The sequence below is a fragment of the Struthio camelus genome, chromosome 1, assembly GCF_040807025.1.
Source record: "Struthio camelus isolate bStrCam1 chromosome 1, bStrCam1.hap1, whole genome shotgun sequence".
Taxonomy (NCBI): domain Eukaryota; kingdom Metazoa; phylum Chordata; class Aves; order Struthioniformes; family Struthionidae; genus Struthio; species Struthio camelus.
In genome coordinates, this window is record NC_090942.1 from 1,427,764 (window position 1) to 1,447,926 (window position 20,163).

Here is a 20,163-nt window from a genome sequence, read left to right on the forward strand (position 1 = left end):
CCCACAGCGTCGTGGTGCACCCCAACACAGCGTCCAGGGAGAACGCTGACCCACAGCACCCTGGGGGGACCCTATCCTGACCCACAGCACCCTGGGGGGACCTAACCCTGATCCACAGCACCCTGGGGGGACCCTGACCCCCACCCCGCACCCCGGGGCCACAGCCCCATGCCCGGGGGGAAACTGAGGCACAGACCAGCTCGGGGTCAGGGAGGGAGGGAGGACCCAGGCGTCCCGGCCCCCTCCCCCTCGGCAGAGGGAGCCCAGGCGTCCGGGCCCCTCCTCCTGCACACCGGCCTCCCCTCCCCCAGGCTGGAGAGGGAGAGAGCGAGCCCAGGCGTCCGGGCCCCCTCCCCCCGCAGCGTAGGGAGGGGACCCAGGCGTCCGGGCCCCCCTGGCCCGCCGAAGGGATCGTGTTTCGGGGAGGAAATGGGCTGCAGATGTGGCGTCCCACCCCCCCCCCCGGCCCCCATCCCGGGGGACCCCCACCCAGCTCCCCCCCCACCCCGGGCCGGGGCCTCCCTGCCCACACATGTCACGAGTGGCCTGGCCTCAGCGGGTGCGACCCCCCCCCCCATACACACACGTGTCACGAGTAGCTCAGCCTCAGCGGGCGCGACGCTCCCCCCCCCCCGCCCACACGTGTCACGAGTGGCCCGGCCTCAGCGGGCGTGACCCCCCCCCGCAGTGCCGGCCCCCCTCATTGCTGAGGCCTGAGATCAGTGGGATGAGCTCAGCGCGGCGGGGGGGTGGAGGGGCACCGAGGGGACACGGCCACGCCGGGGTGGGGGGGACACGCCTGGGGTGCGGGGCGCACGAGCTGTGGGGCGTGCACACGCGTGTGCATGGCTGGGGGGGCGGTGTGTGCATGCACACGCGTGTGCCCCCCCGTACACCCCCCCCGGCTGCGGGGATTGAGGCTGGGCGGACGGCAGCGTTTGCAGAAACAACCACGCGTGTGCGAGACCCCGGCACGTGGCACACGTGTGCAACCCTTGCACGCGCGTGTGCGTGCCACCGTGCCCACCCGCGCGTGCACGCTCTGCACGGGGGTGGGGGGGGGAACGCGGGAAGGGTGCGCCGAGGGAAACGGGCTGCGAGCGTGCGAGGGGCCGGCGGGCGGGCGTGAGTGTGCAAGGCCCAGCCTGCGCGTGCGTGCACGCACGGGACGGGCCCAGCAGCCCCCGGGTGCGTGTGCCCGCGCAGCGGCCGGCAGCCCGCGCACGCGCGTGTGCGCCGGCCGCGAGGGGCACAGCTGCCCTTCTATGGGCGCAAGCGTGCGAGGGGCCCCGGCAGGCTGCGTGCACGCGTGTGCGGGCGGGCGTGCACAGGGCCTCGCAAGGCATGCAGGCGCGTGCGAGGGGCCGGGCGGGGGCGAGCGTGAGCTCAGCGTGCCCGGCCGAGCGTGACCCCGGCGCGTCCCCGAGCGTGAGCTCAGCGGCACGCGCCCCGCAGCCAAGAGCGTGAGCTCAGCGCCAGCCGCCCCGCCGGCACGGCGGCCGAGCCCCGGCCTCGCACGGGGGGCCGCAAACGGGGCACGCTGTCCCCAGCCCGCCCGGCCCTTCGCACGCCTGCGCCGCAGCCCTTCGCACGCTTGTCCCGTCTGTCACCCGCCTGGCCCCGCCGCTCGTTCCCCGACCCCGTGCACGCTCGTCCCCTCGCTCGCCTGTCCCAACCCCTTGCACGCTGGTTCCCCGACCCCGTGCACGCTCGTCCCCTCGCTCGCCTGTCCCAACCCCTTGCACGCTGGTTCCCCGACCCCGTGCACGCTCGTCCCCTCGCTCGCCTGTCCCAACCCCTTGCACGCTGGTTCCCCGACCCCGTGCACACTCATCCTCTTGCTCACTTGTCCCAACCTCTTGCATGCTGATCCCCCAACCCCTTGCACGCTCATCCCCTTGCTCACCCGTCCCAACCCCTCGCACGCTGGTTCCCCAACCCCGTGCACACTCGCCCCCTTGCACGCCCGGCCGCGCCAGCTCACCGATGGAGACCAGCTTGATGTGCTCCCGCTCGAGGAACTCGAGGGCCACCGAGACGTTCTCCAGCTTCATCTGGCGGAAGTTGGGGCGCGGGTGGTACTTGCGGCCCATCTTCTTCTGGCTGAGCACCTCGAGGAGGGCGATGAGGCGCAGCCCGTCGCTGAGGTCGCGCTGCAGGTCCCCGATGCGCTTGTGCACGCACTTGAGGTGCTCGTTGCACCAGCGGGTGAAGGTGTTCTGCTGGATCTTCTTCCAGGGCGCGTCCTCGGCCAGGTCCTTCTCGGTGGCCGGCAGCTCCTCGGGCTCCTCGCCCGGCTGCGTGGCCACCTCGTAGCCCGCCGAGTTCATGGCGGGGCCGGGACGGGGCGAGTTCCCGGGGGGGTTAGCGGGGCCCCGGCTGCACTGCCGGCGTCGGTGCCCGCGGCCGGTGCCCGGCGGCCGGGGCGGCTGGTGGCGTCGGGAACGGAGCCCGCGGTCGGCTCCGGTGCCCGGTCCGGGGAGTCGGTGCCGGTGCCCGGGGTCGGTGCCCGGTCCGAGGGGGGTCGGTGGTTGGAGTCGGTGTCCCGGTTCGGGATGCCGGTGCTCAAAGTCGGTTCTGGTGCCTGGTCCGGGGTGCTGGTACCCGGGGTCGGTGCTGGTACCCGGGGTTGGTGCCCGGTCCGGGGTGCTGGTGCCCGAGGTCAGTTCCCGGTCCGGGGTCGGTCCAAGGTGCTGGTGCCCGGGGTCGGTGTCCGGTCCGAGGTGCTGGTGCCCGGGGTCAGTTCCCGGTCCGGGGTCGGTCCGAGGTGCTGGTGCCCGGGGTCGGTGCCGGTGCCCGGGGCCGGTGCCCGGTCCGAGGTGCTGGTGCCCGGGGTCGGTTCCCGGTCCGAGGTGCTGGTGCCCGGGGTCGGTTCCCGGTCCGGGGTCGGTGCCGGAGCCTGGGGTCGGTTCCCGGTCCGGGGTCGGTTCCCGGTCCGAGGTGCTGGTGCCCGGGGTCGATGCCCGGTCCGGGGTCGGTTCCCGGTCCGGGGTCGGTGCCGGAGCCCGGGGTCGGTTCCCGGTGCGCGGTCGGTCCGAGGTGCTGGTGCCGGGGGCCGGGGTCGGTTGCCGGGGGCCGGGGTCGGTGCCGGGTCGGCGGAGCGGGATCGGGAGCCCGGGACGGAGCGGAGCCGCTAGCGGGTCGGGCCGGGCCGGGGGCCGGGGCGGCGGGAGCGGAGCGGAGCGGGCGGCGAGTGGCGGCGGCGGCGGCGGCGCGGCGGTTTTAAGGGCTGCGGCGGGCGCGCCCGGCCCCGCGGCAGGATCCCGCCCGCGGCACATACAAGGCTCGGCCGGGCCGGGCCGGGCCGGGCCGCCCGTGACACCAGCCGCTATTTATAACCGGCTGCTCGGGGCGGGGGGGCGCCGCCTGCCTGTCCCGCACCCCGGGGGCCCCGGAAACTACTCGGGACCCCCGGAAACCCACCCGGGAAACTCGCTCGGGACCCCCCAGAAACCCACCCGGGACCCCCCGGAAACCCACCCGGGAAACTCGCTCGGGACCCCCCAGAAACCCACCCGGGACCCCCCGGAAACCCACCCGGGACCCCCCGGAAACCCACCCGGGAAACTCGCCCGGGAAACTCATCCAGGACCCCCAGAAACCCACCCGGGACCCCCCGGAAACCCACCCGGGAAACTCGTCCGGGAAACTCATCCAGGACCCCCGGAAACCCACTCGGGACCCCCGGAAACCCACCCAGGAATCTCACCTGGGACCCCCGGAAACCCACCCAGGAAACTCACCCGGGACCCCCTGCACCCCGTGAGAAACTTCCCCCAGAAACTCACTCGGGACCCCCCGGGCCCCCCCAGACCTCCCTGAGAAACGCAGCCGGGACCCTCTGGGAACTCACTCCGACCCCCCAGGAGCCCACATGAGAGCACACTGAGATGAGACCCCCCCCGCAGGACCCCCCGCAGAAACCCACCGGGAGCCACTCCAGCCCCCCCCCAAACGCACCCAAGAAGCCCACTGGGGACCCTCTTGGGAAACCCACGTGGGAAACCCACTGGGACCCACTCAGGACGCCCCTTGGCAAACCCACCCGGGAGCACCCCCAGGACCCCCACAGAAAACCCACCGGGGATGCCCCCACCAAACCCCCGGGGGCCCCATCCAGGACCCCCAATGGGGACCCTCCCCAAGACCCCCACTGTGGATGCCCCCGGGATCCCCCAATGGGACCCCCTCCACCAGACCCCCCGAGACCCCCACCTCAGGTCCCCCCAGCCCTGACCTGCCACCATAGGACCCCCCAAGACCCCCCCAGACCCTGCTAGCTGGACACGTCACCTAAGTACCCCCCACCCCAGGGCCCCCCGGCAGCCCCGGGGTGATGGCGGGGTGCAGCCCCCGGTGCAGAGCTGTGCCTCAGTTTCCCTCATGCAGGGGGGGTTCGTTTGCGCAAGGGGGGAGCTGGGGGGGGGAACCGGCCCCCCGACATGTCATGCCAGGAGCCCCAAGTTTGGGGACCAGGGGGTCCCCATGGTTGGGGGGGGACAGGGGCTCCGGCTGGGTCTAGGGGGCTCGGGCAGGGCCCGGACACCTGGGCCCCGGGCAGGCAGGGCGGGCGGGCGCGGGAAAGCAGCACTGGCTGAGCCGGAGCCCGGACGCCTGGGTCCCTCGGGGGGGGGGGTATCAGGTTCCCCCCGGTTCCGGTTTCTAGCAAAGCCGGAGCCGTCCGTCCGTCCCCCCCCCCGCCCCCGGCCGGCGCGCCGTGACTCACGCTGGGCCCCGCGGCGTCACCGCGTCACCGCCTGGCCACCGGCCACTGGAACCTTCCAGGGCCGGCGGAGAGGGGGGCCGCGGGCACGGTGCCCCGCGCCCGGACGCCTGGGCCCCCGCGGAGCTGGGGGAGGTGGGGGGGGGGGACACCCGGCCCTGCCAGGACGCCTGGGCTCCCTCGGCCAACCCCGGCGAAGGGTCTGGGGGGCGGCGTGAGAGCCGGCTGGGGGAGGGCAGCCCGGACACCTGGGTCCAGCTGGGGTGAGGGCACCGGACGCCTGGGCCCTTTTCCCACGGCTCCTAGGGGACCTGCCCCAGCGCCGCGACTCGGTTCCCCCCCTTCCCCGTCGGCGGCGGGGGCCGCGGGGCCGGGCTGCCCGGGGGCCGAGCCGCCGGCGCCAGCGCCTAAAAATAACGGGCCGAGCCGGAGGCGCGCAGCAGGCAGCAGGGGCGCGAAGCCCCGGCCGGCGGCGCGGGCGGGCGCAGGGCAGCCCGGGACGGCCGAGCGCCCGCGCCCGCACCCACCGCCCGGGCGAATGCAAAAATGCAAAAATATATTTGCCGGCCGGCGCCCGCGGCGCTCAGCACCTCTTCAGGCAGGGGTAGAGGAAGAGGACGGCGGCGGCCACGGCGAAGAGCACGAAGGGCTTCAGCCCGCCGGCGGGCGTCTGGGGAGACCGGAGAAGGGGCGTCAGGGAGCGGGCGCGCGGGGAGCCGCCGGGACCTCCCCCCCCGCCGTGCGCCCGCTCGCCCGTCCCGCTCACCCGCGGCCAGGCCGGCACGGTGCCGCCGAGCCGGGCGATCTCCTGGTGGCAGAGGCCCAGCTCGGTCTGCAGCGCCTGCCGCTCCTCCTCGCACGCCCGGTAGAGCTGCTGCAGCCGCTCCAGCTCCGCCTGCGCCGCCGCGCACTGCCCGGCCCCGGCGCCGTCAGCACCCGCCGGCGCCCCGCCGCCCGGCCCGCTGCTCCGGTGTGCCGCCTGACTCCCCATCATGGTGCCCATCCACCCCAACGTGGCCCCCATCTCCCCAGCGTGGCTCCCATCTCCCCAATATGGCACCCATCCACCCCAACATGGCACCCATCTCCCCAGTGTGGTGCCCATCCACCTCGACGTGGTGCCCATCTCCCCAACATGGCACCCATCAACCTCAACGTGGCACCCATCCACCCCAACACGGCACCCATCTCCCCAGTGTGGTGCCCATCCATCCCGACATGGTGCCCATCTCCCCAGCATGGCACCCATCAATCTCAACACGGCATCCATCCACCCCAACATGGCACCCATCTCCCCAACGTGGCTCCCATCTCCCCAACGTGGTGCCCATCCACCCCGACATGGTGCCCATCCACCCCGACATGGTGCCCATCTCCCCAACATGGCACCCATCAACCTCAACATGGCACCCATCCACCCCAACGCGGCACCTATCTCCCCAGTGTGGTGCCCATCCACCTCGACGTGGTGCCCATCTCCCCAATATGGCACCCATCAACCTCAACATGGCATCCATCCACCCCAACACAGCACCCATCTCCCCAACGTGGCTCCCATCTCCCCAACGTGGTGCCCATCCACCCCGACATGGTGCCCATCCACCCCGACATGGTGCCCATCTCCCCAACATGGCACCCATCAACCTCAACATGGCACCCATCCACCCCAACGTGGCACCTATCTCCCCAGTGTGGTGCCCATCCACCCCGACATGGTGCCCATCTCCCCAACATGGCACCCATCAACCTCAACATGGCACCCATCCACCCCAACACGGCACCTATCTCCCCAGTGTGGTGCCCATCCACCTCGACGTGGTGCCCATCTCCCCAATATGGCACCCATCAACCTCAACATGGCATCCATCCACCCCAACGTGGCACCCATCTCCCCAACGTGGCTCCCATCTCCCCAACGTGGTGCCCATCCACCTCGACGTGGTGCCCATCCACCCCGACATGGTGCCCATCTCCCCGACATGGCACCCATCAACCTCAACATGGCATCCATCCACCCCAACACAGCACCCATCTCCCCAGTGTGGTGCCCATTCACCTCGACGTGGTGCCCATCTCCCCAACATGGCACCCATCAATCTCAACACGGCATCCATCCACCCCAACATGGCCCCCATCTCCCCAGTGTGGCACCCATCCACCCCAACATAGCACCCATCTCCCCAATGTGGCACCCATCCACTCCAACACAGCATCCATCCACCCCAATGTGGCACCCATCCACCCCGACATGGTGCCCATCCCCCCCAATACGGCCCCCCCCCCCCATGTGGCATCCATCCACCCCAACGTGGCACCCATCAACCTCGATGTAGCACACCTCTGCCCCATCACCCGCTGCCCCACAGCATGTGGCACCTGTCAGCCCCACCACACCATGGCACCCGTCACCCTGCCCCCCGGGGTGGCCGTACCTTCCTCTGGGCCGCCTGCGCCGTCTCCTCGTGGCTGCGGAGCTGGGCACGCAGGGCAGCCTCAGCCGCCGCCGCGGGGGCGCTGGGCGCCGGGGACGGGGACGGGGCTGGGGCCGGGGCCTGGGCCGGCTCGTCCACGCCGCCCGTCCCCGTGGGGCACCAGAAGGACACGGTGCTGCCGGGGTGGGCGCGCAGGTGGCTCAGCGAGCGCCTGGGGGGACACGCGGCCTCCGCCTGCTGCTGGGCGTCCGAGCGGGACCGCGAGCTGCGGGAGCCACCGTGGGCACGGGGCGGGCGCGGGGACGCAGCCCCATGGGAACACGGGATATGGGATGGGCACGGGGAGGTATGGGGACATGGCCATGTGGCCACGCAATGGGCGCCGGGTGTCATGGGGGGAGATAGCCATGGGGACACGCCTTGAGCATGGGAGGGTCATGGGGACACATGGGGACGCTATGGGGTTGTGGGGACTCAGGAGGACACAGCCAAGAGGACACACCATAGGCATGGGGGAGTCATGGGGAAACACAGCAACATGTGGACATGCCATGCGCATGGGGGGGTTGAAGGGACACATGGGCACATGGCCTCTCCATAGGCACAGAGGGTCGTGGGGACACATGGGGACATGGCCATGAGGATTCACCATGGGCATGGGAGGGACATGGGGACACAGCCATGAGGACACACCATGGGCATGGGGGGGGGGGGTTGTGGAAACACAGGGGGACACAGCCATGGGGACACGCCATGGGCACAGAGGGTCGTCAGGACATGGCCATGAGGACATGCCATGGGCATGGGAGGGTCATGGGGACACAGGGGGACTTGCTTACGTGGACATGCCATGGGCATGAGAGGGTTGAAGGGACATATGGGGACATGGCCACACAGCCTCGCCATGGGCACAGAGGGTCGTGGGGACACAGCCATGGGGACACACCATGGGCACGGGGAGGGAGGTCATGGGAGGACACATGGACATGGCCACGCAGACACGCCATAGGCACAGGAGGTCATGGGGACACATGGGGACATGGCCACACAGCCTCGCCATGGGCACAGAGGGTCACGGGGACACAGCCATGGGGACACACCATGGCCATAGGGAGGTCATGGGAGGACACATGGACATGGCCATGTGGACGCGCCATGGGCACAGGGGGTCATGGGGACACAGCCATGAGGACGCACCATGGGCATGGGGAGTCACAGGGACTCGGTCACACGGACATACCATGGGCATGGGGGGGTTGAAGGGACACATGAGGACACAGCCACGTGGAGAGCCGGTGGCAGGCAGGGGCGCGTGGCTGGGGCGGGGAGGCCACGGGGCGGTGGCTCACCGGTACTTTTGCACCTCGATGCCGTGCAGCTGGGTGAGCAGCAGCTGGTTGCTGTCCTGCAGCGTGCGGTGCTCCTCGCTCAGCTCCTCGTACCGCTCCCGCAGGCGGTGGAGCTCCGCTGCACCCCGCCACCGCCACTGTCACCGCCCCGCAGCACCCCGTGACCGCCCTCCCGCCGAGCCACAGCATCACCCGCTGGACCGTGGCCACCACCCCATCATGTCACAGCATCACCCCGCCGTGCCATGACCACCATCCCACCGTGCCACAGCCTGACCCTCCCTGTGCCACAGCCACCACTCCACTGTGCCACAGCATCGCCTTGCAAGCCACGGTGACCACGCTACCATCACCCCGCTGTGCCATGGCCACTGACCCACCATGCCACGGCATCACCTGCCATGCCACAGTCACCACCCTGCCATGCCACGGCATCACTTCAGTGTATCAGGGCACCATCCCACCGTGCCATGGCATCACCCACCATGCCATGACCACTACCTGCCATGCTATAGCATCACCCATCACGGTCACCACCAACCGTGCCATAGCATCACTCACCATACCACAGCATTGCCCCCTACACCATGGCCACCACCCTGCCATGCCACGGCATCACTTCAGTGTATCAGCGCACCATCTCACCATGGCATGGCATCACCCACCATGCCATTGCCACCACCCACTATGTCATGGCCACCAGCCGTCATGCCATAGCATCACTCATCATGCCATGGCATCACCCACCACACCGCAGCCACCTCCCTGCCATGCCGTGGCATCACCTCACTGCGCCAGGGCACCATCCAACCAAACCAGGACACCACCAGCCACACCATGGCCACCACCTGCTATGCCATAGCATCACCCATCACGCCATGGCCACCACCCACTGTGCCATAGCATCACCCACCGTGCCACAGCATCACCCCACCACACCACGGCCGCCACCCAGGGGCATGGAGCACGGCTGCAGCATGGCACCCCTTGTCCCCCGTCCCCCTTGGGGTCCTGGCACCCGGTGGCACCCCAGTACCTTGGAGCTTGGCCACCTCGCTGGCGGCGCCCTGCTGCTGCTCGGCCTTCATGCGGATCTCGGCGCGCAAGGTGGTGGCCTCCAGCTCGTACTCGGCGCGCATCTCCTGCCCGCGCCGCAGCTCGGCCCGCAGCCGCCCCAGCTGCTCCTGCAGCGCGGCCACCTCGGCGGCGTGCCTGGCCGCCGCCTCCTCGGCCTCGCGCCGCCGCGCCGCCAGCTCCGCCTGCGCCCCCGCCAGCGCCCGCTCCACGCGCGCCAGCTCCTCCGCCTTGCTCTCCTGCAGGCAGCTGAACTCGTCCTGCAGCGTCAGCATCTGGGCTGGGGGGGCAGAGGGCGGCTGGGCTGGGGGGGGGGAGGAGGGGGCACCCACAGCACCCGCCGCCGCGGCATGCCGGAACGGAGTGCACCCAGCTCTGGGGGCAGGTCAGGCCCGTGGGGTGCCCAAAAATGGGGCGGGAGCTTGGTCAGATGCACCCAGCTTGGGGGTAGAGGTAGGTCCTGATGCTCCCAGCCCAGCCCCATGGGGTGTCCAGCCTCATGGTACCAGTCCCTATGGGGTCCCCAGCCCCACGGGTGTCCAGCCCCATGGTGCCAGTCCCTATGGGGTCCCAGCCCAGCCCCATGGGGTGTCCAGCCCCATGGTGCCAGTCCCTATGGGGTCCCCAGCCCCATGGGGTGCTCAGCCCCATGGTACCAGTCCCTATGGGGTCCCCAGCCCCATGGGGTGTCCAACCCTAGGGTGCCAGTCCCTACAGGGTCCCCAGCCCCATGGGCTGTCTAGGCCCAGGGTGCCAGTCCCTATGGGGTCCCCAGCCCCATGGGGTGTCCAGCCCCATGGTGCTAGTCCCTACAGGGTCCCCAGCCCCATGGTGCCAGTCCCTATGGGGTCCCCAACCCCATGGGGTGTCCAACCCTAGGGTGCCAGTCCCTACAGGGTCCCCAGCCCCATGGTGCCAGTCCCTATGGGGTCCCCAGCCCCATGGGGTGTCCAACCCTAGGGTGCCAGTCCCTACGGGGTCCCCAGCCCCATGGTGCCAGTCCCTATGGGGTCCCCAACCCCATGGGGTGCACAGGCCCATGATGCCAGTCCCTATGGGGTCCTCAACCCTATGGGGTGCCCAGCCCCACGGGGTACCCAGCCCCACGGTCCCTATGGGGTGCTGGCTGTGCCGGGGGGGCCCCACACTCACTGCCCACGGAGGGGGAGGCGGTGAGGTCCATGGCGGTGCCGGTGCGGTGCCGGTGCCGGTGGGGCCCGGCTGGGGCAACGGCGTCACCGGGGTGACCACCAGCCGGGGGGAGGGATGGGGGGGCTGGCGTTGCCCCGGCAACCGCCTCCTCCCTTCCGTGGGGGACCGGCCCGCCCGGATGCCGGGGTCCCTCGGCCGTGGGGCTCTGGGCAAGAGCAGGGGGCCCAGGCTGCGGGGGCTGCCCGGCCACACCAGGGTGCCAGCATATATGGGGTGTCCTGGGCAAATGGGGGGGCCCAGGCCCTATGGGGGGCCCCAGACATTCAAGGGTGCCCAGGCCATATGGGGGGCCCCAGACATTCAAGGGTGCCCAGGCTGTATAGGGTGCCCCAGACATTCAAGGGGGCCCAGGCCATATGGGGGGGCCAGGCTATAGGGGGTGCCTAGGCCAAACAAAGGGGCTCTGACCCTGTGGGGTGCCCCGGCCATACGGGGTGCCGAGGCCACTGCCTCCCACCCTGCTATGCTTCATCCCACGGGTCGTGCCCCCCCTGCAGCGAGGAGGCTCCCAAACCCCAGCACCCAGGGGTTGGCGTCCCCCACCCCGCTCCCAGCCCCACGGGGATGGGTGCCTTCACCTTACCTGGCAGCTGGGTGCCAGGAGGACACCGGGTGCCATGGGGCAGGCGTCCGCCACCTCCCGCTACCCTCTGGGGTGCAAACCCGGGAGGGCTGGGTGTGGGTGCCTGCGGCCCCCCGAGGTGGGTGCACCCAAAGGTGGTGGTGGTGGGGGGGTCCTGGCTGCCCCCCCTCCCGTGCACCCACTTACCCTGCAGCCGCTGGACGCGCTGGGTGAAGATTTCGGCCTGCCGGGCGCTCGCCAGTCGTTCGTCCTCCAGTAGCCCTGCGCGGGGGGCAGCGTGGGCACCAGCTCTGCACCTGGGTCCCAAGGGGTGGGGGGTCCCAGGGTGGGGGGTCCCGGGGGAGGCCGGGTCCCATCCTCACCCTGCAGCTCCAGCGAGTCGTCCTCGTGTCGCCCCGCCAGCTCCCGCGTCACCTCCAGCTCCTCCAGCAGCTGCAGCACCTGCGCCCGGAGGTCCCCCAGCTCGGCCTCCTCCTCCTCCTCCTCCTCTTCCTCCTCTTCCTCCAGGGTGCTGGTGGCTACGGGCTCTGCTGAGGGGCTCCTTCGGTTACCGGCCCTGGACGCCTGGGTTCCCAGCACCCTGAGCCCCTACAGGTGTCCCCGTACCAGTACCAGCTACCAGCACCCTGCACCTAGCACCCCATACCAGTACTGGGCACCAGCACCCACACCCAGCACCAGCACCCCATACCAGTGCCCGGCACCAGCACCCACGACCAGCACCAGCACCCCATACCAGTGCCCGGCACCAGCACCCACACCCAGCACCAGCACCCCATACCAGTGCCCGGCACCAGCACCCACGACCAGCACCAGCACCCCATACCAGTGCCCGGCACCAGCACCCACGACCAGCACCAGCACCCCATACCAGTGCCCGGCACCAGCACCCACGACCAGGACCGTGCCCCACACCCACACCCAGGGGCCGGGTTGTGGTTCTCATGACCCAGGGCCCAGTACCTGACACCCAGCACCCAGCATCCAGGTCCCAGGACCCGATAACCCAACACCCCAAACCCAGCACCCAACAGCTCCGTACCCAGTGCCCGTCACCTCACACCCTGCACCCAACACCCAGGGCAACAGCGCCCACCACCCCCTGCCCCACACCCAGCACCCAATGCAACGAGACCCTGCGCTGGTTGTTGAGGGCAACTGCACACCGGGGGAGAGCCGTACACCAAAGAGGGGTCCATGCATCAGGGGGGTCCGTGCACCGGGGGGGGAGTCTGTGCGCCCGGGGGGGTCTGTGCACCAATGAATGGTCCGTGCACCGGGGGGGTCTGTGCGTCAAAACGGGGTCCGTGCACCGGGGGGGGTCCATGCACTGGACCGGTCCGTGCACCAAAGAAGGGTCTGTGCACCGGGGGGGTCCATGCACCGGGGGGGTCTGTGCACCAAAGAGGGGTCCGTGCACTGGGAGAGAGTCTGTGCGCCGGGGGAGGGGTGCACCAACGAATGGTCCGTGCACCGGGGGGGGGGTCCATGCACTGTAGGGGTCCGTGCACCGAGGGGGTCTGTGTGCCGGAGGTGTCAGAGCAGCGGGGGCGTCCGTGCATCGGGGGGGTCTCTGCACCGGGGGGGAGCCCGTGCCCTGGGGGGGGGGTCCGTGCACCGGGGGGGTCCGTGCGCTGGGGGAGTTTGTGCGCCGGGGTGGGTCCGTGCACCAAAGAGGGGTCCATGCACCGGGGAGGGGGGCCGTGCACCGGGGGATGATGACCTCAGAAGTGATGCAGTGACGTCACGCCGAGAGCCCCCCCCGCTACTCACCTGCTCGCTTTTCACGGGGCAGGGAGGCGCGGTCCATGGCGGAGCCGGGCCGAGCCGAGCCGAGCCGAGCCGGGCCGAGCCGGGCCGAACCGAGCCGGGCCGAGCCGAACCGAACCGAGCCGAGCCGAGCCGAACCGAACCGAGCCGAGCCGAGCCGAGCCGAGCCGAGCCGAGCCGGGCCGAGCCGAACCGAACCGAGCCGAGCCGAGCCGAGCCGAGCCGGGCCGAGCCGAGCCGAGCCGAGCCGAGCCGGGCCGAGCCGAGCCGAGCCGAGCCGAACCGAGCCGAGCCGAACCGAGCCGGGCCGGGCCGAGCCGGGCCGAGCCGAACCGGGCCGGGCCGAGCCGGGCCGAGCCGGGCCGGGCCGAGCCGAACCGAGCCGGGCCGGGCCGAGCCGAACCGAGCCGGGCCGAACCGAGCCGGGCCGAGCCGAACCGGGCCGGGCCGAGCCGGGCCGAGCCGGGCCGAGCCGAGCCGAACCGAGCCGGGCCGAGCCGAGCCGAGCCGAACCGGGCCGAACCGAGCGCCGGCCCAGCGCAGCCCGCTCCGCCCGGCGGGGAGGAGCCGGGGAGCCCCGCCCTGGCCACGGTCCGGCCCGCTGTCCCCTCCCTGTCCCCTCCCTGTCCCCTCCCTGTCCCCATCCCTGTCCCTATCCCCATCCCCGTCCCCATCGCTGTCCCCTCCCTATCCCCATCCCTGTCCCCTCCCTATCCCCATCCCTGTCCCCATCCCTGTCCCTTCCCTGTCCCCTCCCTGTCCCCTCCCTATCCCCATCCCTGTCCCCTCCCTGTCCCCATCCCTGTCCCTATCCCCGTCCCTGTCCCCATCCCTGTCCCATCCCTGTCCCCATCCCTGTCCCTTCCCTGTCCCCATCCCTGTCCTCATCCCTGTCTCCTCCCTGTTCCCATCCCTGTCCCCATCCCTGTCCTCATCCCTGTCCCCATCCCTGTCCCCTCCCTGTCCCCTCCCTGTCCCTATCCCTGTCCCCTTCCTGTCCCCATCCCTGTCCCCATCTCTCTCCCAATCCCTGTCCCCATCCCTACCCCTCTCCCTGTCTCCTCCCTGCCCCATCCTTGTCCCCATCACTGTCCCCACCCCTGGCCCACGTCACCCTCCCCCAGGGACAGTGTCCCAGCACAGCCGACCTGCCCACCGCACAGGCCCGTGGCAGGGAGCTGGGGCGCTCCTGCGGGCGCAGGGCCACCAGCCTGTCCCTGTCCCTGTCCCTGTCCCTGTCCCTCGCCGCGTGCCCCGGGCACACACGCAGGCGCACCCCTGCGGGCTCACCCGCGCCCTGGCGTGCCGGCACGCTCGCCCAGACCCCCACGCCGGCCCGCGACACCCTCGCAGCGCACACACACGCTCGCACACACGCTGCCCGTGGGCAGTGCCAGGACGGGGGCCAGGACGGATGCTGGGTGCCGGCTGGGTGCTAGGTGGGTGCTGGGTGGGGGGGTCCCAGGTGCAGCCCTGCTCCTGCTCAGCACCCTGCAGTGCCCCCACCCGCCCCGTGCACAGGGCTGGGTGCAGGGGGCCGGGTACCCACCTGTCCCCCAGGCCACCCCATCACCTTAACTCTGCCCACGGGGCTGGGGAGGCCCCAGGGGCGGCAGGACGGGCCCAAGCCCGGCTGCACCGCAGCAGCCTCTGGATACCGTGGGGAGCCCGGAGCGGGATTTATAGGGTGCCCGCGGCCTCGAGCCGGGTAAGCAGCTCAGCGGCGGCCGCCCTTAATCCTGCCCGTGCCGGGGCGGCCGGCCCTAAGCCGCTTGCGCTCCTCATCCTTCCTGCGTGGGGACGGGGCTGTGCCCGGCCCCTGCCCACGGGGCACCCAAGGGCCTGCTGCCCCGGGGCAAAAGGGGGCAAGGGGAGCCGGGGGGGAGGTGAAAAAAAAAATAGGGCTCGTCCGGGATTTGAACCCGGGACCTCTCGCACCCTAAGCGAGAATCATACCCCTAGACCAACGAGCCGGGTGGGAGCAGTGTCCGGGCGCGCTGTCTCCAGCGGGCTGCGGGGGCGGCGGGGCTGCAGTGCGGGGCAGTGGGGTGCCCCCACCCCGGCCGGGCACCCACGGCGACCCTCCCTCCGGACCCCGCCACGCACACGCACGGCTTGCAGCGGGGCCTGGGTGACATTGCCCTGCTCGTCCCGCGGGGTGCTGCAGAGCAGGCAGCGCACCCCTCCGCCATGCACCGCTGCGATGCCCCCCTCTGCAGCGCCCTCCCCCCACCCTCGCCAATGCCCCTGGCAAGGCATCCCACATTGCCCCCTTCTGCAGTTATCCCTCCTCCGCCAAGAATGCACCCCAAAACGAAAACAACCCCCCCCCAGCAATGCACCTGGAGATGTATCCAGCAATGCACCCCTCTGCAAACAACCCCCCCCAGCAATGCACCTGGAGATGTATCCAGCAATGCACCCCTCTGCAAACAACCCCCCCCCCCAGCAATGCACCTGGAGATGTATCCAGCAATGCACCCCTCTGCAAACAACCCCCCCCAGCAATGCACCTGGCCATGTATCCAGCAATGCACCCCTCTGCAAACAGCCCCCCCCCAGCAATGCACCTGGAGATGTATCCAGCAATGCACCCCTCTGCAAACAACCCCCCCCCCAGCAATGCACCTGGAGATGTATCCAGCAATGCACCCCTCTGCAAACAACCCCCCCCCCAGCAATGCACCTGGCCATGTATCCAGCAATGCACCCCTCTGCAAACAACCCCCCCCAGCAATGCACCTGGAGATGTATCCAGCAATGCACCCCTCTGCAAACAGCCCCCCCCCAGCAATGCACCTGGAGATGTATCCAGCAATGCACCCCTCTGCAAACAACCCCCCCCAGCAATGCACCTGGAGATGTATCCAGCAATGCACCCCTCTGCAAACAGCCCCCCCCCAGCAATGCACCTGGAGATGTATCCAGCAATGCACCCCTCTGCAAACAACCCCCCCCAGCAATGCACCTGGAGATGTATCCAGCAATGCACCCCTCTGCAAACAGCCCCCCCCAGCAATGCACCTGGAGATGTATCCAGCAATGCACCCCTCTGCAAACAGCCCCCCCCCAGCAATGCACCTGGAGATGTATCCAGCAATGCACCCCTCTGCAAACAACCCCCCCCAGCAATGCACCTGGCCATGTATCCAGCAATGCACCCCTCTGCAAACAACCCCCCCCAGCAATGCACCTGGAGATGTATCCAGCAATGCACCCCTCTGCAAACAACCCCTCCCCCAGCAATGCACCTGGAGATGTATCCAGCAATGCACCCCTCTGCAAACAGCCCCCCCCCCAGCAATGCACCTGGAGATGTATCCAGCAATGCACCCCTCTGCAAACAACCCCCCCCAGCAATGCACCTGGAGATGTATCCAGCAATGCACCCCTCTGCAAACAGCCCCCCCCCCAGCAATGCACCTGGAGATGTATCCAGCAATGCACCCCTCTGCAAACAACCCCCCCCCCAGCCTGGCCGGGCTGCACCCATAGCCACCCCCACCGCCGAGCACCCCTGGCCAGGACGGACCAGGCACCCCCTGTGGGTGGGGGCACCCTGGGCAGCACCCCGCTGTCCCCCAGCACTGCGGGCCGCGTAGGGGGCGATAAACGGCCCCCGGGCTGCCGGCACCCATGCAGGCATCAGGCCGAGAACAGGCCAGGGGCCGGGTACGGCCCTGGCAGCCACTGCTGTCCCCGAGCTTTGGGGTGCTCAGGGGTCCCCCAGCCTCTGCAGCGCCCTGGGGCTGGTCCAAAGGGTGCTGAGCCAGGGGGTCCCGGCTGCAGCAGGTCCCAAGGTCCCACGCTGTGGCTGGGCCCAGTCAGGGGTGATGTGGGGTGACCACGTCTGTGGGGCAGCCAGGCTGGGACACCCATGGGTGGCTCGTTGGTCTAGGGGTATGATTCTCGCTTAGGGTGCGAGAGGTCCCGGGTTCAAATCCCGGACGAGCCCTTTTTGCTCCCCTGGGGTGCACAGGGATGGGGATGGGGATGGGGACAGTGATGGGGATGGGGACAAGGATGGGGATGGGGATGGGGACAGTGACGGGGATGGGGATGGGGACAAGGATGGGGATGGTGACAGGGATGGGGATGAGGATGGAGATGGGGATGGGGACAAGGATGGGGATGAGGATGAGGATGGAGATGGGGACAAGGATGAGGACGGGATGGCACACCACCGCCATGGCATCCCCAAGGCTGCTGGACGGCGAGCTGGGACGAGCCCGTCGGTGGGGGTCCGGCCACCCCCCGGCACCCTCCGGCCCCCCGATCCCACGCAATCGGCTCGGGGCGGCTTAGGGCGGCGATTAGGCTCTCAGCGGGGCTTAGGGGCAGGAGGAAGGGTCTTAGCGGCCCCTAATCCCCGCGTTTGCCCCGGGGGCCGGGGGATGAAGGCCTGATCCCCCCGCCGTGAGCCGCTAAGCGGCTTGGGGCCGCGCCGGCTATATCAGGGGGGGCGCGAGCCGGCCGGGCCGCCGGCCCCGCCACCATGTCCGGGGACGAGGACTTCTACCTCTTTGAGAACGTGTCGTCGGTGGGGCCCTGGGACGGGCCGCAGTACCACATCGCCCCGCCATGGGCCTTCTACCTGCAGACGGCCTTCATGGGCTTCGTCTTCTTCGTGGGCACGCCGCTCAACGCCGTCGTCCTCGTCGTCACCGTCAAGTATAAGAAGCTGCGGCAGCCGCTCAACTACATCCTGGTCAACATCTCCGTGGGCGGCTTCATCTTCTGCGTCTTCTGCGTCTTCATGGTCTTCATCTCCAGCTCGCAGGGCTACTTCGTCTTCGGGCGGCAGCTGTGCGCGCTGGAGGGCTTCATGGGCTCCACGGCAGGTAGGGCCGAGGGCGGCGGGCGCCCGGGCTGGGGCCGGCCGGGCCCCGGGGCCGCGCGGGCTCAGGCCGGCCCGTGGTGCCCGCAGGGCTGGTGACGGGCTGGTCCCTGGCCTTCCTGGCCTTCGAGCGCTACATCGTCATCTGCAAGCCCTTCGGCAACTTCCGCTTCAACTCCAAGCACGCGCTGGTGGTGGTGGCGGCCACCTGGGTCATCGGCGTCGGCGTCTCCGTGCCCCCCTTCTTCGGCTGGAGCAGGTCGGCGGCGGCGCCTCGGGCGGCCGGGTTGCGGCGGTTGCCATGCAGGGTGCTGGGCAGCGCCATGTAGGGTGCTGTGCAGGGTGCCGTGCAGCCCCAGCAGTGCCGTGCAGGGTGCTGGGCAGGGTGCAGGGTGCAGGGTGCTGTGCAGCCCCAGCAGTGCCGTGCAGGGTGCTGGGCAGGGTGCCAGGTGCAGGGTGCAGGGTGCAGGGTGCTGTGCAGGGTGCAGGGTGCCATGCAGGGTGCCATGCAGAGTGCCATGCAAGGTGCCGTGCAGGGTGCAGGGTGCAGGGTGCTGTGCAGGGTGCCGTGCAGGGTGCAGGGTGCAGGATGCAGGGTGCCGGGCAGGGTGCCGGCTGCAGGGTGCTGGGTGCAGGGTGCCGTGCAGCCCCGGCAGCACCCTGCGTGGCCCGTCCAGGTACATCCCCGAGGGCCTGCAGTGCTCGTGCGGCCCCGACTGGTACACGGTGGGCACCAAGTACAGGAGCGAGTACTACACCTGGTTCCTCTTCATCTTCTGCTTCATCGTGCCCCTCTCCCTCATCATCTTCTCCTACTCGCAGCTGCTGAGCGCCCTGCGGGCCGTGAGTAGCGGCGGCCGGGCCGGGGAGGGGTGCCGGGGGGCGCGGGCGGGCGCGAGAGCGGGGGGCTCGGGGCCCTGACGCCCGCCGGCCGGCGCAGGTGGCCGCGCAGCAGCAGGAGTCGGCCACGACGCAGAAGGCGGAGCGGGAGGTCTCCCGCATGGTGGTGGTCATGGTGGGCTCCTTCTGCGTCTGCTACGTGCCCTACGCCGCCCTCGCCATGTACATGGTGAACAACCGCGACCACGGCCTCGACCTCCGCCTGGTCACCATCCCTGCCTTCTTCTCCAAGAGCGCCTGCGTCTACAACCCCATCATCTACTGCTTCATGAACAAACAGGTGGGACCTGGCCGCTGCCACCACCGCCCAGGCCCCGGGGACGCCCGGGGACGCGCCGGGACTGGGGTCCGGGGATGCCCCAGGCCTGGAGACCCCAGAAATGCGGGGATGCCCAGGGCCTGGGGAGCGGGGACACCTGGGGACACCCAGGGAAGGAGACCATGGACATCTGGGGACGTGCAGGGACTGGTCTCTGGGGATGCACGGAGACATCCGGGGACACACGAGAACTGGGGACCGGGGACAGCTGGGGACACTCATGGACTGGGGTTCAGGGACCCGTGGGGACCAGGGACATGTGGAGACTGAGGGCTGGGGACACGCAGGGGCTGGCGGCCGGGGGCTCAGGGACGCGTGGGGACCAGGGACACCTGGAGACACCCAGGGACCAGCATCTGGGGATGCGCAGAGACACCCGGGGACTGGGGATCAGAGACGTGTGTGGACTGGGGACCAGGGACACCCAGAGACACCCAGGGACTGGGGACCAGGGACACACAAGAACTGGGGACCAGAGACACTTGGGGACACCTGGGGACTGGGTTCAGGGACACGTGGGGACCAGGGACACCCGGGGACTGGTGTCTGGGGATGCATGGAGACGCTCAGGGACACAAGAGAACTGGGGACCAGGGACACGTGGCGAATGAGGGCTGGGGACGTGAGGGGGCTGGCGGCCGGGGGCTCAGGGACACGTGGGGACGCGAGGGGTCAGGGCTGGGGACGCGAGGGGACAGGGCTGGGGACGCGAGGGGACAGGGCTGGTCCCCGCAGTTCCGCGCCTGCATCCTGGAGACGGTGTGCGGGAAGCCCATGACGGACGAGTCGGACGTCTCCAGCTCGGCCCAGAAAACCGAGGTGTCGTCCGTGTCCTCCAGCCAGGTCAGCCCCAGCTGAGGGCCCCGCCAGGACTCCTGGGCCCCGCGGGGCTGGCGGCGGGGCCCTAGGCCAGCCTAGGACGTAGGCGCCGGGAGGCAATAAAGCACCGCCGCGGCGTGACCGC

General features: G+C 70.2%; 3 protein-coding genes and 2 non-coding genes across 6 annotated transcripts in view; 2 read left to right on the plus strand and 3 right to left on the minus strand.

Annotated features, from left to right (window-relative positions):
- FLNC (filamin C) overlaps positions 1 to 2,694 on the minus strand; it is a 39,222-nt gene extending 36,528 nt beyond the window's left edge. For both annotated transcript variants that reach the window (XM_068943189.1, XM_068943103.1), the window contains exon 1: positions 1,985 to 2,694. In XM_068943189.1, coding sequence (XP_068799290.1) covers positions 1,985 to 2,330 — 346 coding nt within the window. In that variant the 5' untranslated portion in view covers positions 2,331 to 2,694. The remainder of the gene's footprint in view (positions 1 to 1,984) is intronic.
- Positions 2,695 to 7,128: 4,434 nt separating this feature from the next.
- CCDC136 (coiled-coil domain containing 136) lies at positions 7,129 to 13,199 on the minus strand. Its single transcript, XM_068931122.1, has 6 exons — positions 13,147 to 13,199; positions 11,736 to 11,900; positions 11,560 to 11,634; positions 9,541 to 9,858; positions 8,505 to 8,622; positions 7,129 to 7,420 (listed from the first exon to the last, which is right to left on the minus strand). Exons 1-6 carry the CDS (start codon positions 13,181 to 13,183, stop codon positions 7,129 to 7,131), a joined length of 1,005 nt encoding a protein of 334 aa, XP_068787223.1. The 5' UTR covers positions 13,184 to 13,199.
- A 1,845-nt stretch (positions 13,200 to 15,044) lies between these two features.
- Positions 15,045 to 15,116, minus strand: TRNAP-AGG (transfer RNA proline (anticodon AGG)). The gene has a single exon. It is a non-coding gene; the product is annotated as a tRNA-Pro (tRNA).
- A 1,910-nt stretch (positions 15,117 to 17,026) lies between these two features.
- TRNAP-AGG (transfer RNA proline (anticodon AGG)) lies at positions 17,027 to 17,098 on the plus strand. Its single transcript has one exon. It is a non-coding gene; the product is annotated as a tRNA-Pro (tRNA).
- Positions 17,099 to 17,638: 540 nt separating this feature from the next.
- OPN1SW (opsin 1, short wave sensitive) lies at positions 17,639 to 20,163 on the plus strand. The gene is made up of 5 exons (XM_068943293.1): positions 17,639 to 17,984; positions 18,071 to 18,239; positions 18,658 to 18,823; positions 18,921 to 19,160; positions 19,935 to 20,163. The coding sequence occupies exons 1-5, from the start codon at positions 17,639 to 17,641 to the stop codon at positions 20,055 to 20,057; spliced, it is 1,044 nt and encodes a 347-aa protein (XP_068799394.1). The 3' UTR covers positions 20,058 to 20,163.

Bases quoted from the DNA above. Each gene is read 5' to 3' on its own strand.
- CCDC136 (XM_068931122.1), bottom strand. From the start codon at position 13,183: ATGGACCGCGCCTCCCTGCCCCGTGAAAAGCGAGCAG. The intron at 11,901-13,146 runs GTGAGTAGCGGG...GCCCCTCAGCAG, and splicing joins GCCCCGTGAAAAGCGAGCAG to AGCCCGTAGCCACCAGCACC. The intron at 9,859-11,559 runs GTAAGTGGGTGC...CTGCCCCCCCAG, and splicing joins GCGCGTCCAGCGGCTGCAGG to CCCAGATGCTGACGCTGCAG.
- OPN1SW (XM_068943293.1), top strand. From the start codon at position 17,639: ATGTCCGGGGACGAGGACTTCTACCTCTTTGAGAACGTGTCGTCGGTG. The intron at 17,985-18,070 runs GTAGGGCCGAGG...TGGTGCCCGCAG, and splicing joins CTTCATGGGCTCCACGGCAG to GGCTGGTGACGGGCTGGTCC. The intron at 18,824-18,920 runs GTGAGTAGCGGC...CGGCCGGCGCAG, and splicing joins TGCTGAGCGCCCTGCGGGCC to GTGGCCGCGCAGCAGCAGGA.